General features: G+C 40.7%; 1 protein-coding gene across 4 annotated transcripts in view; it reads right to left on the bottom strand.

The window, feature by feature from the left end:
- Positions 1-22,680, bottom strand: part of rbm27 (RNA binding motif protein 27) — a 130,651-nt gene that overhangs the window by 23,697 nt on the left and 84,274 nt on the right. For all 4 annotated transcript variants that reach the window (XM_072264065.1, XM_072264064.1, XM_072264062.1 and 1 more), the window contains 2 exons: positions 20,917-21,102; positions 4,247-4,330 (listed from right to left, as the gene is read on the bottom strand). In XM_072264065.1, coding sequence (XP_072120166.1) covers positions 4,247-4,330; positions 20,917-21,102 — 270 coding nt within the window. The remainder of the gene's footprint in view (positions 1-4,246; positions 4,331-20,916; positions 21,103-22,680) is intronic.

Genomic DNA, 22,680 nt, shown 5'->3' with positions numbered 1-22,680 from the left:
GCCTGGCCTGCTGCGTTCACCAGCAACTTTGATGTGTGTTGCTTGAACTTCCAGCAACTGCAGAATTCCTGTTGTGTGCAGGTATATTACCATGGCTGTATGAGAGGGAGGGGGGTAGGACTCCCAAGTCAGGATAAAATGATGAGGTATGAAACTTCCTCTATCCAGCACCTTGTCAGCAAATGTACAGTCACTAGAGAATAAGACTGAAGACCTAAAGGTGAGATTTCTGTTTCAGAGAGAAATGAGGGATTGCTGCATTCTCTACTTCATGGAGACATGGCTCGTTCCAGACAAGCCAGATATATGTCGGTAAGACTTGAGGCCTTCTAAATACACAGAATGGACCAGACTGCTCATTCAGAGAAGGCAAACGCTGGGGGGGGGGGGGGTTCTGTATTTCATCATAACCTCTTTGTGGTGCTCCTCTGTAGCAGTCTGGTCACACTCTTGATACCCCAACCTGGAACACCTAATGATTACGTGCCAACCCAACGAAGCTGGGCGGCAGTGTTAGCTGTGAGGAGGATGCTAAGAGGATGCAGGGTGACTTGGATAGGTTAGGTGAGTGGGCAAATTCATGGCAGATGCAATTTAATGTGGATAAATGTGAAGTTATCCACTTTGGTGGCAAAAACAGGAAAACAGATTATTATCTGAATGGTGGCCGATTAGGAAAAGGGAAGGTGCAACGAGACCTGGGTGTCATTATACACCAGTCATTGAAAGTGGGCATGCAGGTACAGCAGGCGGTGAAAAAGGCGAATGGTATGCTGGCATTTATAGCGAGAGGATTCGAGTACAGGAGCAGGGAGGTACTACTGCAGTTGTACAAGGCCTTGGTGGGACCACACCTGGAGTATTGTGTGCAGTTTTGGTCCCCTAATCTGAGGAAAGACATCCTTGCCATAGAGGGAGTACAAAGAAGGTTCACCAGATTGATTCCTGGGATGGCAGGACTTTCATATGATGAAAGACTGGATGAACTAGGCTTATACTCGTTGGAATTTAGAAGATTGAGGGGGCATCTGATTGAAACGTATAAAATCCTAAAGGGATTGGACAGGCTAGATGCAGGAAGATTGAACCCGATGTTGGGGAGGTCCAGAACGAGGGGTCACAGTTTGAGGATAAAGGGGGAGCCTTTTAGGACCGAGATTAGGAAAAACTTCTTCACACAGAGAGTGGTGAATCTGTGGAATTCTCTGCCACAGGAAACAGTTGAGGCCAGTTCATTGGCTATATTTAAGAGGGAGTTAGATATGGCCCTTGTGGCTAAAGGGATCAAGGGGTATGGAGGGAAGGCTGGTGCAGGGTTCTGAGTTGGATGATCAGCCATGATCATACTGAATGGTGGTGCAGGCTTGAAGGGCCGAATGGCCTACTCCTGCACCTATTTTCTATGTTTCTATTCAACTTACCAAGAGACTTCTTCTCCATGATCCTGACCACAGCTTACATACTGCCAAAGGCAGATGTTAAACAGGCACTTGAAGTACTGAGTACCACGATCAGCAAACAACAATCAGCCTACCCGATGCCTTTCAACTCATTGTCGGGAATTCAATCAGGCTTGTTTGAAGAAATCTCTGCCCAATTATCATCAACATGTTATCTGCAGCACCAGGGGTACCTGTCCGAATACTAAAGACCTGTGCTGATTGGCTGGAGTGTTCACCAACATTTCTAACCTCTCACTTTGGCAGACTGAGATACAGTAATACCTGCCGCAAGCAGGTTATATAATACCGGTGCCTAAGAAGAACATGGTAACCTGTCTCAATGACTATCCAATAGCACTTACATCCATTGTGATGAAGTGCTTTGAGAAGTAGGTGATGAAACATACCAGCTCCTGCCAGAGAAGCTACTGGAATCCACTCCATTTTCCCTACAGTCACAACAGGTCAACAGCAGATGCCATACCTCCTTGTGCAAATGGATCCTTAATTTCCTCACTTGCAGACCCCAGTCAGATCAGATTGGCAACAACAGCTCCTCCACAACCTCCACCACCACCTCAGGTGCACCACAAGGCTGTGTGTTTAGCCCCGTTTTACCGCTTTATACTTATGACTGTGAGGCTAGGTATACCTCTAATGCTATATTTCAGTTTGCTGACACTACCACTGTCATTGGCTGAATCAAAGGTGGTGGCAAATCAACATACAGAAAGGAGATTTAAAATCTGGCTGATTGGAACCACAACAACAACCTCACACTCAACGACAGCAAGACTAAGGAGTTGATTATTGACTTCAGGGGGAGGAAACTGGAAGTACATGAGTCAGTCCTCCTCAGAGGTCAGCAACTTTAAATTCCTCAGCATTATTTCAGAGAATTTGTCCTAGTTTCAGCACATAATAGCATTATGAAGAAAGCGCAGAAGCACCTCTTATTTCCAAAAAAGTTTGCAAAGATTTGGTATCACATCTAAAATTTTAACGAACACTTATAGATGTGTGGTGGAGAGAATATTGACTGGCTGCATCATGGCCTGGTATGGAAAAACAAATGCCCTTGAACAGAAAAACCTACAAAAAGTTAGGTAGATATACAGAAGTAGTCCTGTTTCTATTTCCTATGTTTAATGCCAGATCTACTCTCTTTACACCCATGACTGTGTGGCTAAGCATCGAATGCTATCTATAAATTTGCATATGATACAACTATTGTTGGCAGAATTTCAGATGGTGCAAGGAAGCTTACAGGAGTGGAGAAAGATCAGCTGGTTGAGTGGTTTAGAGAACAAACACCAGTCCTCATAGAGAGATCAGTAGTTTCAAGTTCCTGGGTGTCAACATCTCTTAAGATCTATCTTGGGCCCAACGTAATGATGCATTTACAACTAATTTAATTCCGTACGTAATAACTGCTGCTATATTTCATTAGGAGTTTGAGGAGACTTGGTATGTCAGCTAAGACTCTAGCAAATTTCTACAGGTATGCCATGGAGAGCAATCCAACTGGTTGCATTACCATCTGGTTTGAAGAAGCCACTGCACAGGATCACAAAAAGGAGAAAGTTGCAAACTCAGCTAGCTCCATTATGGGCAGTAGCCTCGCCAAACATCTTCAAAAGGTGATGCCTCAGAAAGGCAGAATCATCATTAAGGATACCATCATCCAGGACATGCCCTCTTCTCATTGCTACCAACAAGGCGGCGGTACAGCAGCCTGGAGACACATTCAACATTTTAGGAGCAGCTTCTTCCCCTCCACCATCACATTTCTGAATGGACAATGCACGTAAGTATATTACCTATTTTTCCCCTCTTTTTTGCTCTGTTTTGCACTGATTATTTAAATACATATATTCTTATTGTAATTTATAGTTTTTATTATATATTGCAATGTACTGCTAATGCAAAACAACAAATTTCACGACATGTACCAGTGTTATTAAACCAGATTCTGATCAGTACAATATTAGCAAAGCTTCTATACTTAACATCCTATTTGCCCTCTTACATAATTACCAGTGCCAACCTTCTGTTTATGTAGAATAATACCCAGGTCCCTTTGCATGGCTCCATTCTGTAGTAACGGCCCCTTCAGACAATATTCTGCTTATTTTACGTCACCGAACAAATTTCCCTACATCATGCTTCACCAGCCAAACCTGTTCTCCAGCTTAACTAAGCTAAATCCCTTTGCAAACTCTTGCTTTTCCAAATACCTTTGTAAAATCAGCAAATTTGGCTGCAAGACATCTGGTCTTTCATCCAAGTCATTAACACAGACTAAATAAAATTAAGGCCCTAGCACTGATCCTAATGGCAACCAACAGTTACAGCATACCAAAATGAAAGTGACCCATATTTCCTGTTAGATAGCTAATTCTCTATTCATTCTAATTCATTTCACCAATACCATGAGCTCTCAGCTTGTGCAGAAGATTTTTAGGCAGGACTTTAACAAGTTGCCTTTGGAATTTAAAATCCACTACAAATCCATCTATTGGTTTCTTTTTATCCATCTTACTCATTATATCATCAAAATTTCTAATGAATTTGTCAAAACATGATTTCCCTTTCACAACAGTTTGATTGCATAAATATACATGACAATACAAAGAAAAGTAATCAGGGAAGTTTTCTAAGTTTTTCCCTGGAACGTGGAACATAATGGTACACTCTATGACTCTACATCCTTAGATACTCCTATGTCTAATTGAGTAATAATCTGCTGGCAACAAACATTCAAAATCATTTCAATAACAGTGCAAGTCAATTATGGTACTTACATTTTCAGCTTCAATTCTTGTCTTAAAAGTTATTCTAACACTTAAAGGAGTATCCTCTTGAAAATCTTCCACTTCTCCATATTTCTAGAAAAGAAAGGCAATGTAAAAAGTTAGACAGAAATAAACCTGAGTTACTTAAAGCATGTGCAGACCAATTTCCTGTTTCTAAATAATAAAGCACAAAACCCAGTGAGCAGTAACAAAATTAATTTTAAAATTTTAACACTGGTTACAGCCAAATGCTTTTGCAACTGTTTAGCTTCAAGCTCATTAAAAGATGGTCAGTAAATTGCCTTATAATCAATTCATTCTGAGAAGGTGAATTGAATTGTTCAAAAATGATCTGGAGTGGGGGATAAAAGATTGAATGGTACAGCTTTTTATGCAAGAAATAAATGTAGATGTTCATTGACTCCTACTGTAGGACTGAGAAAAGAAATAAGCAGCATACTTAAATTGTCCTTAATAGAGCCATCCCAATGGGTACATTATTCTATAAAACAGGTCTCTGCTTATATTATAAAGGTAAAGATGAGCGTACAGTTGCAAGAAAAAGTCTGTGAACCCTTAACAATTACCCAGTTTTCTGCATTAATTGCTTGTAAACTGTGGTCTGATCTTCATCTAAGCCACAATAATAGACCAACCCAATCTGCCTAAACTAATAACACACAAATATTGTACTTTTCATGTCTTTATTGAACACGTTGTTTAATCATTCACAGTCCAGGCTGGAAAAAGTATGTATTTAATTAACTGGTATAACCTCCTTTAGCAGCAATAACCTCCGCAGACATATCCTATAATTGATCAGATCTGCATAACGGTGCAGAGGAATTTTAGACCATTCCCCCATAAAAAAAACTGGCTCAGTTCATCAATATTTCTGGGATACCTTGCATGAACCGCCCTCTTCAGGTAATGCCACAGGATCTCAATTCCGAAATGTCGACTCATTGTTTCCACTGATGCTGCGCGACCTGCTGAGTTCCTCCAGCGTGCTGTGAGTGTTGCTTTGATCCCAGCATCTGCAGATTATTTTGTGTTTATCTCAAATAGGTTGAGGTCTGGACTCTGACTTAGCCATTCTTCTTTTTTAAACCATTCTTTTGTTGGTTTACTCATTCTACTGTTGTATCATCAAACTTCTATTAAGTTTCAGGTGATTGACCTGACATTCTCCTGTAAAATGTCTTGATACAATTTTGAATCCATTGTTCTCTCAACGACTGCAAGCTGTCCAGGCCTTGAGGCAGCAAAACAGCCCCAAACCATGCTTCACAGTTGGGATGAGGTTTTGGTGTTGGTGTGGTGTCCTTTTTCCTCGAACTATAACGGTGTGCCTTTCTGCCAAAAAGTTAAACTTTTGTCTCATCTGTCCACAGGATATTGTTCTGAAGCATTGTGGAACATCTAGGTGGTCTTCTGCAAACTTGAGACGTGTGGCAATCTTTTACTTTGGAGCGCAGTGGTTTCCTCCATGGGGTCCTTCCATGAAGACCATTCTCGGTCAGTGCCTTTCTTATAGTGGACACATGAACAGAGACTTTAGCAAGTTCTAGAGATTTCAGCAGGTCTTTTGCTGTTACTCTTGGGTTCTTTTTCACCCCCTTCAGCAATGTACGTTGTGCTCTTGGTGTGATCTTTGCAGGATGCCCATTCCTAGGGAGAGTAGCAACAGTTCTGAATTTCCTCCATTTGTAGATAATTTCTCTTACTGTGGGCTGATGAACATTCAGGTCTTTAGAAATGCTTTTGTAAGCTTTTCCAACTTCATGCATCTCTACAGTTTCCCTTCTAAGGTCCTCTGAAAGTTGTTTTGATCAAGGCATGATGCATGTAAACAGATCTTTTTTGAGAAGAGCAGACTTTGTAAGTCACCAATCTCACCTCAATGACTGAAACACCTGACTCCAAATAGCTTTTGTAGAAGGCATTACTCCAGAGATTCACATACTTTTACGAACCTAGACTGTGATTGTTTAAATGGTGTACTCAGTATTGATGGAAGTAGTTCAATTGTTTGTGCGCTATTAGTTTAGGCAAATTAGGTTTGTAAATTATTGTGGCTTAGATGAAGAGCAGACCACATTTTATGAGTAATTAATGCAAAAAAAAACAGGCAAATGCAAAGGGTTCACAAAACTAGTCCTGATGGAGAACATGTGCCATCTCAGAGAGACCATACTGAACTGCACTTCAGTACACACTGTGACTTCTTGCTCAAAAAGCGAAGTACTGCATGTGCTGAAATATGAGATTAAATAAAGACAATGAAGGCAAAGCTCAGCGGGTCAAACATCATCTGATGAAACACCACTTTCGCACTCTACAGCATGTATTACATGATCTGCTAAGTATTTCTAGAATTTTCTGTTTTTATTTCCTTCAATAGCTATTCTGCAACATAACTTTGTAAAAAGGTGAAGATATTTTCCGACAAAGAGCAAAAGTTCATACTTCCGGTGTTTGGAAAAAAAACTTTCAGCTCACAATATAATTTTGCATATAGCTTTGCTTAATACTTGACAGCTTAATTATAGTTCTCACAAACAAGCAGTTTGTAAATATGGTTAGGATCAGATTACAAATAATTACAATAGAGCTTCGAGTATGTTTCTTTTATTGATAATTCCCACAGCATTAATAAGAACACTAACATTGTTTAGCTCAATAATTCCTCTGTGACAACTCTTCTGTGGGACATCAGCATCATCAGGGGTTAAACTGATTTGGCAGGTGGATGGGAACCAGAGTGATTGGGTTGATGATAGGCCTGCAGGTTTGCAAGCAGAGGCAGTGTGTAGTGAGACCATCAAGAAGAAAAGGCAGATGATAAGGCAAAACTGCAGACACTTGGATGAGCTGCAGTATAAAAGGGTGACAAAATCAAAAAAGGTAATAAATACAGGACTGAAGGTGTTATATTTGAATGCATGCAGTGCACGGAATAAGGCAGATGATCTTGTACTGCAGGTAGAGATTGGCATGTATGATGTTGTGGACGTCTCGAAATCATGACTGAAAGAAGATTATAGCTAGGAGCTTAAAATCCAAGGATACACATTGTACCAATAGGACAGGCAGGTAGGCAGAGGGGTAGGGTATTCTATTGGTAAAATATTAAACCTAACCCTTAGAAAGAGGCGACATTGGATCGGAAGCTGTAGAATTCTTGTGAGCAGAGTTTAAAAACTGCAAGAGTAAAAAGACTCTGATGAGAGTTATATACAGGCCTCTGAACAGTAGCCAGGATGTGGGCTATAAATTACAATGGGAGATGGAAAACACTTATCAAAAGGGCAATATGGAAAAATTAATAAAAAGATTTAAAAAGAGAGAAAGAAAAGGGCAATGTTAGAATAGTCATGGGGAATTTCAATATGTAGGGAGTATAGTGCTGGATCCCAAGAGAGAGAATTCATAGAATGCCAACAGGATAACTTTTCAGAGCAGCTTGAGCACACTAGAGGATCAGCTATTCTAGTTTAGGTGTTTCAGTCCTGAAGAATGGTGTCAGCCTGAAATGACAACTGTTTATTCATTTCCATAGATTCTGCCTGAACTTTTGTGCGTGTTGCTTTGGATTTCCAGCATCTGCAGGATTTATCAGGTTCTGTTGTGCAATGAACCGGATTTGATTAGGGAGCTAAGGGTAAAGGAACCCTTAGGAGGCAGTGATCATAACATAAATAGTATTGACCCTGCAATTTGAGAAGGAGAAGTTAAAGTTATTTGCATCAGTATTATAGTGGAATAAAGGGAATTATAGAGGCATGAGAGAGGAGCAGGGCAAAGTTGATTGGAAGGGAACACTAGCAGGGATGAAGGCAGAGCAACAATGGCTGCAGTTTCTGGGAGTATACCGAAAAGCACAGGACTGGTACAACCCAACGAAATAGTATTCAGGATGATGCAACTGTGGCTGACACAGGAAGCAAAAGTCAACATAAAAGCAAAAGAGAGGACATATGATAGAGCAAAAATTAATGTTAGAGAATTAGAAAAATTTTAATAACTAACAGAAGGTAACCAAAAAAGCCATAAGGGTGAAAAAAATGAAATAGAAAGGTAAGCCAGCCAGCAATATCAAAGAGGATTCCAAAAGATTTTTTTCAGATAAATAAAGAGTAAAAGAGGCGAGAGCAGATATTGGACCGCTGAAAAACGATGCTAGAGAAGTAGTAATAGCGAATGAACTAAGTGTTTGGCATCATTATGGAGGACATTAGCAGCATGCTGGAAGTTTGAGAGCGTCAGAGGGCAGAAATAAATGCAGTTGCTATTACTAGGGAGAAGGTGCTTGGGAAATTGAAAGACACGTAGATAGATAAGTCACCTGGACTGGATGGACTACACCCCAGGGTTCTGAAAGAGGTAGCTGAAGAGATTGTGGAGAAATTAGTAAAGATCTTTTAAGAACCTCTAGCTTCTGGAATGGTTCCTTACAGATGTCACTCCATTCTTCAAGGGGGGGGGAGGGGGATGCAAAAGAAAGGAAATTATAGGCCGGTTAGCTTGACCTCAGTAGTTGGGAAGATGCTGCAGGTAATTGTTAAGGATGTAGTTTCGGGGTACTTGGAGGCACATGATAAAGTAGGCTAAATTTAGTGTGGTTTCCTTAAGGGAAGATCTTGCTTGACAAATTAATACACAGAGATCCCTGAAGGACTGCTGTACGCTGATTTTTACAGAGACGTGGCTCAGCGCGCACGTTCCCGACGGGGTTGTGGAGCTAACTAACCAGACACTACACCGCGCAGACCGAACAAAGGACTCCGGTACGAGCAGGGGTGGTGGGCTCTGTATCTATATCAGCAATGACTGGTGCACCAACCACACTACGGTGGAGAGCTATAGTTCTCCTGACCTGGAGTATTTACTGCTCCAATGTAGGCCGTTTTATCTGCCTCAGGAGTTTTCTATTGTTATGATCATGGCTGTATACATCCCCCCGCAAGCTATTGCTAAGCTAGCGTTAGCACAGCTATACTCGGCCATCAGCAAACAGCAGGATGCTCATCTTGACGGTGCCTTCATTATTGCAGAGGATTTTAACCAGGTCAACCTACGATCCGTGCTCCATAAATTCTATCAGCGTGTGCAGTGTCCTACCAGGGGATTAAACACTTTGGATCATGTGTACACGAATGTCAAAGACTCATACAGAGCCTCCCCCAGGGACAATCTGATCATCTTTCACTGTTTTTGATGCCAGCATACAGACCACATTCACAAAACTAAACCTGCAATAAAAGCAGTCAAAATATGGCCAGAAGATGCCTCTTTACAACTCCAAGATTGCTTTGGTTTCACCCACTGGGACCTGTTTACACAACAGGCTACCCACGGCACAGAGGTGAACATGGAGGAGTACACATCCACTGTGCTTTTCTACATCAACAGTTGTGTAGACAAGAAAATAAAGATATTCCCAAACCAGAAACCGCGGATGAATAAAGAGGTACAAGATCTTTTAAAAGCACGCAATAATTCTTTTAAATCTGGTGATGCCTCAGCATACAGTGTTGCCAGGTCAAACCTGAAAAAAGGCATAAAAAGGGCAAAGACATCCACAGGTAACGGGTAGAGGACCACTTTAATAGTGCTAACAATCGGAGCATGTGGCAAGGCATCAGGGCTATTACTGACCACAGGAGTAACCCTGTCTGCCACCACAGTGATGTCACACTGGCCAATGAACTCAACACCTTCTTTGGCCGGTGTGAAATTAACAACAATGTGAGGAGTGCAAGAATTCCGGCCATAGAGGATGAACAGGTTCTTACACTGAGCACACTTGATGTACAGCGCACGCTACAGAGGATCAATACACGAAAAGCTGCAGACCCAGATGGGGTTCCAGGACGGGTACTTAAAGACTGTGCTGAACAACTGGCTGATGTATTTACGAGAATTTTCAATCTGTCTCTATCTCAGGCAACGGTCCCCAAGTGCCTGAAGTCAGCCATCATAGTGCCTGTCCCGAAGAAAACATACATCAACAATTTGAATGACTATCGTTCGGTTGCCCTCACACCAACAATAATGAAGTGCTTTGAGAGATTGGTCCTCTCCCACAGTAAAGTCACTATCCCTGCTACACTGGACTCACACCAGTTTGCCTATAAAGCAAACAGGTCCAGGGAGGATGCCATCTCATTAGCTCTTCACTCTGTCCTGACACACCTGGAGGGAAAGGGCACATATGTGAGGACGTTGTTTGTTGATTATAGCTCTGCTTTTAATACTGTCATCCCCAGCAAGCTCATCTCCAAACTCCACCAGCTAGGCCTCAGCTCATCACTCTGCAAATGGGTCCTGAATTTCTTGTCAGAGCGTTCACAGGCAGTGAGACTGGGCCCTCATCTGTCCTCCACTACTATCCTGAACACTGGTACACCACAAGGTTGTGTATTGAGTCCCATACTCTACTCCCTGTTCACTTACGACTGTACCTGCATTTAACACCAATACCATCGTCAAATTCGCAGACACCACAACAGTAATCGGGTTGATCTCCAAGAGACAAATCAGCGTACAGAGCAGAGGTGCAGAACTTAGTGAGCTGGTGCTCAGAGAACAACCTGTCTCTTAATACAGCAAAGACTAAGGAGCTCTCTCCATCTCTGTGTGGTATCTCAGTTGTACAGCAGCTGAAAGGAAAGCACTTCAGCGGGTCGTCTCTAGTGCACAGATCATCGGGACACAGCTCGCAGCCCTGAAGGACAGCTACAGCTCTCGCTACCTAAGGAAAGCTACAAGCATCTGTAAGGACAATACACACCCATGCAATCCTCTGTTTGAACTTCTTCCATCTGGCAGACGTTATAAGATTTCCTATGCCCGCACTTCTAGACTGAAAAATAGCTTTTTCCCCAGAGCTATAATTGCTCTGAACCAATTGATCAAGCATCATCCATAAATTTGTTATATTGCTACTTTAATGTTGTTGTTGTTTGTCCATCGTACGTCAATGAGGACCTCGACACCATTATTGATGGTGTCGAGACTAGCACGTGACTTGGATTTAAGTGAGGGAGAGTTGCACAGCGTCAGCCTCACTCTCTCTTCCCAATTCCCATCTGGATCCAGTGGCAAGACAGAGTCGAGACGGCTGGAGATGGGACTAGGCACGGTGGATGACTAGGACGTCTTCTGTGTCTTGTCCTGCTCTACACGTTCCACGACGCTTGCAGAGACCGCCTTCTTGACCGTTGGACCTTCCATTGGTCTCGTCCACTCAATCCGCCGGAGTCTGTCTTCACATGCTGGGATAGACAACTCCCTATCTCACCGAGGGTTTGAGACCTGTCGGCTACCCTCACCTGGTTTAGCCGGCTTGTCGAAGCTGTTGCCCGGGGTGTGGCCGCTGTCGCATGCAAACAGCTACGGGGAGCCACAGGTGAGAGCTGAGTGCCAGGTGCTACTGAGTGCTACTTTAATACTGGTTTTATGGCTGTCATGCACCTGAGTTACACTTTTGTACTGCTGGACATTGCTTGTACTGGCTGGTTACTTGATTTTATTTATTGTTTATTTATTTTATTTGTTGTTTTATAGCATTGAGTACGAGAGTTGCAAACTCATTTTCGCTGTTTTGGTGCGTGACAAATTGAACTATGCAACGACAATAAAGATATTTCAATTTCAAATTTGTTGGAATTCTTTGAAAAAATAACAGGCGGGATGAGACCAGTCCATGGCTCTAAGCGTTTATTCAGAAGAACAAGGAAGGATCTCATTGAAAGCTACTGAATGTTAAAAGGCCCCAACAGAATGGTTGTCTTCTACGGTGGGAAAGTCTAAGACTAGAGGGCACAATAGAGGCAGTCCATTTAGAGCAGAATTGAGGAGAAATTTCTTTAGCCAGAGGCTAGTGAATCTGTTCACAGGAGGCTGATTGTGTTTAAGGTAGAGGCTGATTGGTTCTTGATTAGTCAGGACATGAAAGCTTATAGGGAGAAGGCAGGAGAATGAAGTTGAGAGGGTAATGGATCAGTCGTAACGAAATGGCAGAGCACACTCGATGGGCCAAATAGTTTAAACCTGCTCCTGTGTCTTATGATCTTAACTTCAGTAGCAACCTTCCAGAAGCATAATAGGGGATAGGAGATATTAAATGTAATCAAAGTTCATTGCATTTTTATTCACCAGTAGGTCCCAAGTACACTGTGGCCACTTTATTAGATATCTCCTATACCTAAGTGGTCGCTGAGTGTATGCTCATCGTCTCCTGCTGCAGTAGCCCATCTAATTCAAGCTTCGACATAGTGTTCTGAGATGTACTTCTGCACACCGTTGTGACATATGGTTATTAAATTACTGTCGGCTTCCTGTTAGCTTGAACCAGTCTGGCCATTCTCATCTGATCTCTCTCAATTAACAAGGTCTTTTCACCCACAGAACTGCTACACACTGTACATTTTCTGTTTTTCACACCATAGTCTGTAAACTCTAGAGATTGTTGTGCGTGAAAAATCCCAGGAGATCAGCAGTTTCTGAAATACTCAAGCCACCCTGTCTGGCACCAACAATTATTCCACGGTCAAAGTCACTGAGATCATATCTCTTCCGCATTCAGATGTTTGGTCTGAACAACACCAGAACCTCGAACACGTCTGCAGGCTTTGATGCACTGAGTTGTTGGCACGATTGGATAATTAGATATGATCAGGTGTGCTGAATAAAGTGGCCATAGAGTCCATGTTGTACACAGGTGTACTGAAGGCAATGGGTCTTAAAAATGTTGGGTACAGCGAAAGAAACCAGTGCAATCCTAACTGAAACATTTTAGTATAGCAACAAGACTGGCAATTTCATAGAAATATGGAAAGCTTACAAGATATAACCCTCCCACCAACTACAGAACAAATCCAACCAAATTAAATGGATAAAGTTGTGTCTTCATGCAATATTTATTGACGATAGCCTCCTGCCAGAACAGCCCAGATCTTGACTATATTATAGCTCTTGTGCAAACATAAATAGTCAATATATTTTAACAGATCAGGTGAGTGCAAAAGGCCTTTATCTTATGGGAGTGTTTAACCAACTGGTTCATAAGATTGTTATAGCCTTGAGTGGTAGTGGGAATAAGCTCTCATTACCTATTAAATGATCCCAGTAATACGCGTCTAAAAGAGCCTCTGTCAACCAAGTCCAGTTTTTGGCCTTTACGTGCAACTTAGCTACTAAGCCTGGCAGTGCCGTTTCTAATGATAGGAGAAGGGACAAAGGCAGGTTACTGACGCCTTAAAACTAGTTACTTCAGACAGAATGGGGCTCATCAGCCATGATTGGCAGCTCTTCTAGTGGAAGGAAAACTCTGATCACAAACTTCTGCCGCCTCGCGCTGCACCCACTCATGGTAAAGGCTTTGGAAGTAAACCCCAAGAAAAATCTGCTGGAGCCCCTAAGGCAGTCCTACATTGAGTTCAACACTGACTGGCAACTCCTGTGACTGCTCTGGTGCCAAATTATAACGGTCTCTACCATTCCCCTGGATTCATTCAGCTGTGTGGAGAGGTCCTGTTATGTGGTAATAGTTTGTTCCCCATATCGTACTGTCCTGGCTTGCATATGACGTAGACAGCTGGGATGCAACATTCATAGTCGATCACGGCCAACAGAGGCCCTTACAACCAACTGCAGCACCAAAGCACTTTAGTATCACTAGTCAATAGGGACTGACGAGAAACTCCCTTATGTTGGAATTACATACAATATATGTAAGTTATGGCTACAGCAAGCTGATATTTTCAACTCGAGTACAAAATGATCTGCATTCTGTGCCTATCCTCAAGTGCTTTCATATTCAGTCCTGATAAAGGGTCTCGACGTATTCAGCTCCATAGATGTTGCCGACTGACTCAGTTCCTCCAGCATTTATGTATATTACATCCCAATAATTTCCCTGCTGTTTGTGCACCCAAGCAGAACCCACACTTTTGTACTGGTACATTTAAAATTTTCTTCTTTCTTTTCACTTACACTGGAATCCAATAGCTCTGGCATGATCATCACAAATAAATAACTTCATAATTAACCAATGAACTGGTTATGCAACTATTGAAGCTGGTTCAACTTCATTAAGTATCAAGAATTACTGTTTTTATGGCGTAATTTTGTTTTGTTAGAATTGTGAGAAGACACAATTCTAATAAAATTCTGCCAACCAAATCCATGCAATGAAGTCAGTGATTCAAAGTGTAAAAAAGAAACATCTACATGACAGTCTGGAAATGCTGATGTGGCAAAAATCCGTGTCACAGATACCATCTTTAAGCAGTCATTTTGATTTAACCAGGCATAGTGATATAAACACTACACACAATTGCAATGTCCTTCAGTTTGAGAACACACAAGTGACAATGAGGGGTTGTGATTGCTTGGCTGGAGATGATAGGGGTAAGGGGGACAGGACAGAGAAAGAGGGTAAGTGTTTCAGATTGTTAGTTTCTCCATGAAGACACCAGTTTATAATGCAGGCAACACACACAAAATGCTGGACGAACTCAGCAAGCCAGGCAGTATCTAAGGAAAAGAGTATAGTCAACATTTTGGGCTGAGACCCTTCATCAGAACTGGAGAAAAAAAAAGATGAGGAGTCAAGTTAGAAGGTGGTGGGAGAGGAAGAAGAAACACAAGGTGATAGGTGAAACTGGAAGAGGGGGAGTAGTGAAGTAAAGAGCTGGGAAGTTGATTAGTGAAAGTGATACAGGGCTGGAGAAGTGGGAATCTGATAGGAGAGGACAGAAGGCCATAAAAGAAAGAAAAGGGGGAGGAGCACAGAGGTGCATTAGCAGAAGCTAGAGAAATCGATGTTCATGCCATCAGGCTATCCAGACAGAATACAAGTTGTTGCTTCTCCAACCTGAGCGTGGCCTCACCGCAATAGTAGGGGAAGCCATGGATTGACATGTCAGAATGGGAATGGGAAGTAGAATTAAAATGGGTGGCCACTGGGAGACCCACATTTTCTGGCAGACGGAGCGTAGGCGCTTGGCGAAATGGACTCCCAATCCACGTCCAGTCTCATCGGTATACAGGAGGCCACATCAGGAGCACTGAATAAAGTAGAAGACCCCAGTAGACTCACAGGTGAAGTGTCACCTCACCTGGAAGGACTGTTTGGGGCTCTGAATGGTAGTGAGGGAGGAGTGTAGAGGAAGGTATAGCACTTGTTCCTTTTTCCTTCTTCCATGGCTTTCTGTCCTCTCCTATCAGATTCCCTCCTTCTCCAGCCCTGTATCACTTTCACCTATCAAGTTCCCAGTTTACTTTACTATTCCCCTCTCCCAGTTTCACCTAATGTTTCTTCCTCCTCTCCCCCCACCTTCTAACTCAGATGTTTCTTTTTTTCTCCAGTCCTGACAAAGGGCCTCAGCCTGAAACATCAATTATACTCTTTTCCATAAATACTGAGTTCCTTCAGCAATTTGTGTGTTGCCTGGATTTCCAGATTCTGCAGATTTTCTTTTGTTTGAGATTATAATAGTTCTTATACAATGATGGTTTTCATGCTGTATAGAGATACATTAGATTTTAATGTATTTTGAAGATCTTACCAAAAATACAAAATATTTTAATTGGTGAAAGAGACAAAAGGCCATGGAAGAAAGAAAAGGGGGGGGGGGGAGCACCAAAGGGAGGCAATGGGCAGGCAAGGAGATAACATGAGAGAGGGACAAGGGGATGGGAAATGGTGAAGGAGCCATGGCCTTCTGCCTCTTTCACTAATCAATTTCCTAGCTCTTTGCTTCATCCCTCCCCCTCCAAGTTTCATCTATCACTTGGCATTTCTCTCTCCCCTTCCTCCCATCTTTCTAATCTACTCCTCAGCTTTCTTTCTCCAGTCTGGTCAAAGGGTTTCAGCCCGAAACATCGACTGTACTTTTTCTCCATAGATGCTGCCTAGCCTGCTGAGTTCCTCCAGCATCTCGTATGTGTTGCTCAGATTTCCAGCATCTGCAATTTTCTCTTGTTATTGGGAAAGACTCATTGGATCCCTGGGTTGTGGGAATGGAAAAGTGAAATGACCAGTGTTTCACCCCTTGCTGTTGCATGGGAAAGTGCCAAAAGACTGAGTGCAAGGTGTGACAGAAGAATGGTAGGCGCAGGGTGGAAGGGTCGGTTGCGGGGGGGGGGGGGGTAACAAAAGGAGTGAGCTTTTCAAAATGCTGAAACGGAACAGGAGAGGAATGTGGCTGGTGGTGAGATTTCATTGAAGCTGGCAGAGACTGTAATGGCCACTGAATGAAGAAGTTGGTGGGGTGGAATGCAAGGAGCAATGAAACTGTCCTCGCTCTATCCAAAAGAAGGGGCAACAGCATAGGTATGGGAAATAGATAAGATGTAGTCAAGGGCTGTCTATTATGGTAGAGAGCAAACCAGTTTAAGGAGGAAGAAAGGCAGTTCAAAGGCACTTGAGCAGAATTACCCATCATCACAGCAAATGTGACGGAGGCAGAATTGTGAGAATTAAAATCCTAAGAGAAGGCTGATTGGGAAGAAGTAAAATCATCAATATGGTGTTGTGCCTGTTTACCTAAAACAGATGCTGTTTTCACTACTTTATCAACAACATGCATCAGAAAAGAAAATCATAGAAGCCTACATGATTCAAATGACAAAATAAGTCAATATCCACACCTGGCACAGAAAGTATGATTGACAATCTTTCAGTCTTCTCAATAATAAATTTCTGGCAAATTTTCAACTACCCCCATCAATTTGAAGTTATTTTTTATTAAAGTATAACGTCACCAAAATATGCAAACCATTCCCAATTACAGAATAGTTTTCAATGCAAAAATTCAGAAGAGAAGAGTCGAGAGGGAAATCTATTTACAGCAGAGTTCAACATTTCGATTTAAAAGCTGATTGCAATTAGTATGTTGCTTTGATGGCGAATACTGCAATTCCATTCAACATTTGAACTAGATGTGGAATGTAGTTTCCTCATAACCATTAGAATTACCATAGCAATTACATAGTGCAAAACAGTAACATTTATCAAGTGCTTTCTCATATTAATTTCATATTAAATTCACGGTATCAAAAATTGACATTGGGCCACATGAAGTGAAAGTAGAGTAACTGATCATAAACATGGTAATAAGTATGGGTTGAGGGACAGAGGACAAGAATTTAGTCAGTCAGGAAGCCCTATTTGGAAAAGTGCAGATAGTGTTAGAGACATCAAGGAAATTTAGAGAAGGATGGGGGGGGGGGAGGCCATGGTGAAACATGAAAACAAGGGTAAGAATTTTAAAATCAAAGCATGAGCTCTCTGGGAGTCAATGCCGGTCAGTAGGCACAACAAGAGATCTGGTTCTGATTAGAATATAATGATCTCCTCTTCAGGCCTCAATAGCTGACAAAGGATTGATGGCCCAGTTGGAAAAATCTAAAAACGCTTGGATAAATCTTACATTAAAAGTATGGCAGAAGGTGGTTAATTCATGTGGGATTAATAACATGTTAAAACTCTTTAGATGGTGTGCATATGATACCGAATTCCTTCCCAACAGAGGAGATAAAAGATTTGAGCTATGGATAAAGAAAGGTCTTACAACCTATCTCTCATTTATAGATAAAAGAGTATTACAAAGTTTCCAAATCCTGCAGGACAAACATGGCCTAGAACATAATGACTTTTTTTAGGTACCTTCAAATACGAAACTATGTTAACCAGAGTTGTAGATATACAGACCTATCAACAGCAGAATTAGAATTTTTCAAGATTCTGAATTCGGCTTGCAGTTCAATACCTAGTAAATCAGTTTCTCGATTATATAATGCACTCTCCCATGCTAAAAATGTAAATACACTGTATATTAAAGAGAAGTGGGAGAAAGAAGCAGGGTTGGTACTTTCAGAGGAGGCTTGGGAGAAAATCTGCAGCTTTCAATGGTCCTCGACTAATTCTTTGACTGGGAGAGAACATTGTTGGAAAAACATTATAAGATACTTCAAGACCCCATATCAGGAAAAATATAAAGATACAAATGTGATGTGTTGGAGAAGGTGCGGCTCCAAGGAGGCAAATCATTTTCATATTTTTTGGGATTGCCCTAAATTAAGTCTATTTTGGGAAGGTACTCATAGAACATTAGTTAAGGTACTTAGGTCCCAGATACCTCTGAACTTTGAGACGCTCTATTTGGGGCATGTATTGTTTCTTGAACAGAAGGAAGATATAAAGTTGCTGCAGACCCTCTTAGCGGCAAGTAAGAAATCAATCACTAGAAAATGGCTAAATCCAATACCACCTACATTAGAAGATTGGTACGAAATTATCTTGGAAATATTTAAAATGGAAAAGTTGACTTACTCCCTGAGAACTCAAAAAGAAAAATTTTATCAAATCTGGAATAAATGGATTGAATATATAACCCCAATGCGAGCAGACTTTAGATGACTCTCCTAATGACTTATACTGCTCTTCTCATCAACACAGTAATATTGCTAAAGTAAGCACCCCTAGTCTAAATGTTTGTTTTTTTTTTTTGTTTTCTTTTGGAAAATAGAGAATTAACACAAGTAAAGGGAAGGATTTGGGAAAGGGATAAAAAAATGAAAAAATTAAGTAAATAAGTACATAGGGATTGGATAATTATGTCTGCGGGCAGGAGCAAGCATGAACAAATTAGGATATAAACACCTACAATGGTTGATACATAGGCTTATATACAACATTTTGGACCAGTGGAAATGGTCCAGAAGGGTTATATGGAAACTATTATTACCATTTTTCTTAACAACTAATTCCATTACTTAGCCTAATAGGTTAGATTTACCACAGTACATAATTATCTATTTAAATGTTTATTTTCCTTTTATATCATCTCAATGTGTACTTAAGAATGTATAAATAATTGTAGTTTTATACATATTAAAAAATGGAAAAGGTTATATGTGTGAAAAAAGTACATGATATTTGTGAATTCTTTATCCAAATAAAAATAAAATTAAAAAAAATATAATGATCTCAACATCCCTGGTATTCTTACTTCCTTCATGAGCCAATTTAACTTTCCTTAAAAGCACTTTCACTAATTGTATCAATGACATCCACTATTTGCAAGTACACCATTCCCATTGCCAGTTGGATAAGCAAGGTTTCCAATTCAATGCCTTGGTGCCTAGCCTACATTGTCTTTAGTGCTATTCTGACAAATACACAGAGCAGATCATCAAACAAATTCCATAATTTCAAAAACCTCACTTGGTCATCTCTCATTCTTCACTTTTCAAAATCAAAAGGCTTAGTCAATTTTTCCTTTGAGGTCTTGTTACTCTAGTGGAACCTTTGCCAATGTCCCTCTATCACTTTTACAATATTCCATCTTGAACTCCACAATACACCAAAAATGGTACAATTAAGATAAGATTTCAGCTGTTGTTAGTGGTGCCAATAATTCTTTAAATATCTGTGTAGGCCTAAAACACAAGACTTCATAAAATCAAGCAGTTATAGCAATGATGGAAACTAATAGGCCTATCAAGTCCAGGCTGATCACATGTAAGATTAGTTTGCCTAATCCCAGTCTTCCGGTCTCTACACGTGGCCTTGAAATTGTTATATTTTCAAGTAATGCTCAAGCTCTCTTTCAAATACTGCAATAGAATCTGTCTCCATTAATATGGTGGTACATTCTTGATCCTAATAACTTACTGCACAGTAACATCTTTTTTCCCTGTCACCTTGATCATTATCAGCCTATGGTACCTCAATTTCGACACCTCCACTAATGGAAAGAATCTGTCTGTCAACTCTATCATTCCCCTTTGTGATTTTAAATCCATACCTTAAATCTCCTTGCAATCTTCTCTACAGCAAGAAAAAGCCCAGATTCCCCAGTTAACATGCATATTTAAAATCTTTCATCCACAAGAATCATTCTGGTAAAGTCCTACACCTCTCAAGTATGTTTAAACATGGTGCCCAGAACCTGACAGAATACATCAATTGACTAAGGTTCATCATGACCTCTCACCCTTATACTCTCTGTGTCTACGCCACGGCTTTTATAAAATTTATTCTCAATCTGCTGTGTCATTTTGCAACAAGCTATCTACATAAATTCTCAGGTCTATTTTTGTACCCTTTTCAGAGCTGTACCTTTTGGTTTGCATTGACTCTTCTCATTCTTCCTACTAAATATGTAATCCTTTTACATTGCTCAGCATTTAATTTCAGCTGTTACCTATCAACTCATTCCACTCCATAACCCCTTTTGGATTATATCCTACGTACTCTGCTTCCAAACTTGCAGATTTCGAGTGTGCCCAACTCTCTCTATGGGTTGGGAGGGTGTAGGGTACGTTGGTGTAAGGAATGAGGTTACAGCATGCCTATCAACAACTGCTGCTTAAGTAGGCAATCTTATCCTTGCTGGCTTACTTCAATGCTGAAAATAACCGTTTCTGAACATTGAAAGGTGCGTCTCGTTTGGAACCCCTTGACAGTTACAGATTGGCAAGTAATCTCCAAAGGACAAGATTTCTGAGATAAGGCACATTTTAAGAATTACAAACACACAACTTCCAAATATGTGCTAGTGGACCAGGAGAATTAATGAGTGACAAAGAGGAAAACAAAAAAAAAACTAATTTGATGGGAGTCCTCAAATTTAAAGTTTCTTTTTAACATCTAAACTTACCGAAAAATGGGGATTCAATTCATCTTTTTCCTCCTCTGTAAAGCCAAATACTGTTAATGTTTTGGGCCTATGGTCAACCACCATATGCATCTGTGCACCTCTTCCTCTCACACTCCTGCCTCGACCTCTGCCTCGTGTTTGTACAGCCTTGCCACGTCCTCCTGGAAGAATGCCCAATCGTGCAGCCTGAAAGTAGACAATTGATATACTTCTGCTGATTTATATCAAGAGCAGTACTATTATATATTTCTGGCGCAAACAAAGCCAACTTTTCATACATTTACACTTCACTGCTCACATTGTGTATTCCCAATACAAGTACTAGAACTGATCTGAAATGCTGCCTCTAAAGCCCAATGTTCTAACTTTCAGTCACTTCAGCACAGTTAATTCAATGGCACTGGGCTTACACCTTTGTAATGCAGCACCCTATTGAAAGTGGCAGGAGATGAAAGTACAGCAGAGTAAACATGAACAAGTTAGGATATAAACACCTACAATGGTAGTTACATAAGCTTACATACAACATTTTGGACCAGAAGAAATGGTCCAGAAGAGATATATGGAAATTATTACTAATCCACTATTATTACCATTTTTCTTAACAACTAATATCATTATTTAGCCTAATAGAGTAGAATTTCAACTGCCCATAATTATCTATTTAAGTGCCTAATTTCTTTTTATATCATCTTAATGTATACTTAAGATTGTATAAATAATTATAGTTTTATACATATATAAAGAAATGGAAAAGGTTATACATGTGAAAAAAGTTCATGATACTTGTGAAATCCTTATCCAAATAAAAATTAAAAAATTTTTTTAAAAAAAGGTACAGCAGAGTAAGTATACCAAGTTGGTCAATGAAATTCAAGAAAGACTGACAGGAAAGACCTAAAATTGGCTCAGTGGTAGTAAGCAAATGTTAATGATCAGCTGAAATTTTTATTTTATGTTCTCCATAATGCTCATTTCTTAGTCCCTGACATTTTGTGTATATATTAATAACTTAAAATCAATGTTGAAGACATGAAAAGGAGGTGGCAGAGGATTGGACGGTGTAGAATTGTTGAGGGTAGAGTGAAGAAACTGCAAGGGTAAAGAAACCCTGATGGGAGTTATATACAGACCTCTGAACAGTAGCAAAGATGTGAGCTACAAATTACAATAAGAAATAAAAAATGCAAGTTAAAGGGACAATGTTACGATAGTCATGGAGGATTTCAATATAGAAACATAGAAAATAGGTGCAGGAGTAGGCCATTCGGCCCTTCGAGCCTGCACCACCATTTATTATGATCATGGCTGATCATTAAACTCAGAACCACGCCCCAGCCTTCCCTCCATACCCCCTGACCCCCGTAGCCACAAGGGCCATATCTAACTCCCTCTTAAATATAGCCAATGAACTGGCCTCAACTGTTTCCTGTGGCAGAGAATTCCACAGATTCACCACTCTGTGTGTGAAGAAGTTTCTCCTAATCTTGGTCCTAAAAGGCTTCCCCTCTATCCTCAAACTGTTGGGCAAAATCAGGTTGATACAGAATCCCAAGAGAGGGAAATTGGAAGATGCTTACAAGATAGTTTTGTAGAGCAGCTTGGGTTGAGTACACTAAGAAATCAGTTATTTTGGATTGAGTTTTGCACAATGAACCAGAATTGATCAGAGCATCGAGGTAAAGGAATCCTTAGGGGTCAGTGATTATAATATGAGTGATTTCACACTGAAATTTGAGAGCGAGAAGCTTAAGTTAGATACAT

The sequence above is a fragment of the Mobula birostris genome, chromosome 7, assembly GCF_030028105.1.
Source record: "Mobula birostris isolate sMobBir1 chromosome 7, sMobBir1.hap1, whole genome shotgun sequence".
Lineage (NCBI taxonomy): Eukaryota > Metazoa > Chordata > Chondrichthyes > Myliobatiformes > Myliobatidae > Mobula > Mobula birostris.
This window is presented reverse-complemented; position numbering and strand designations above follow the sequence as displayed.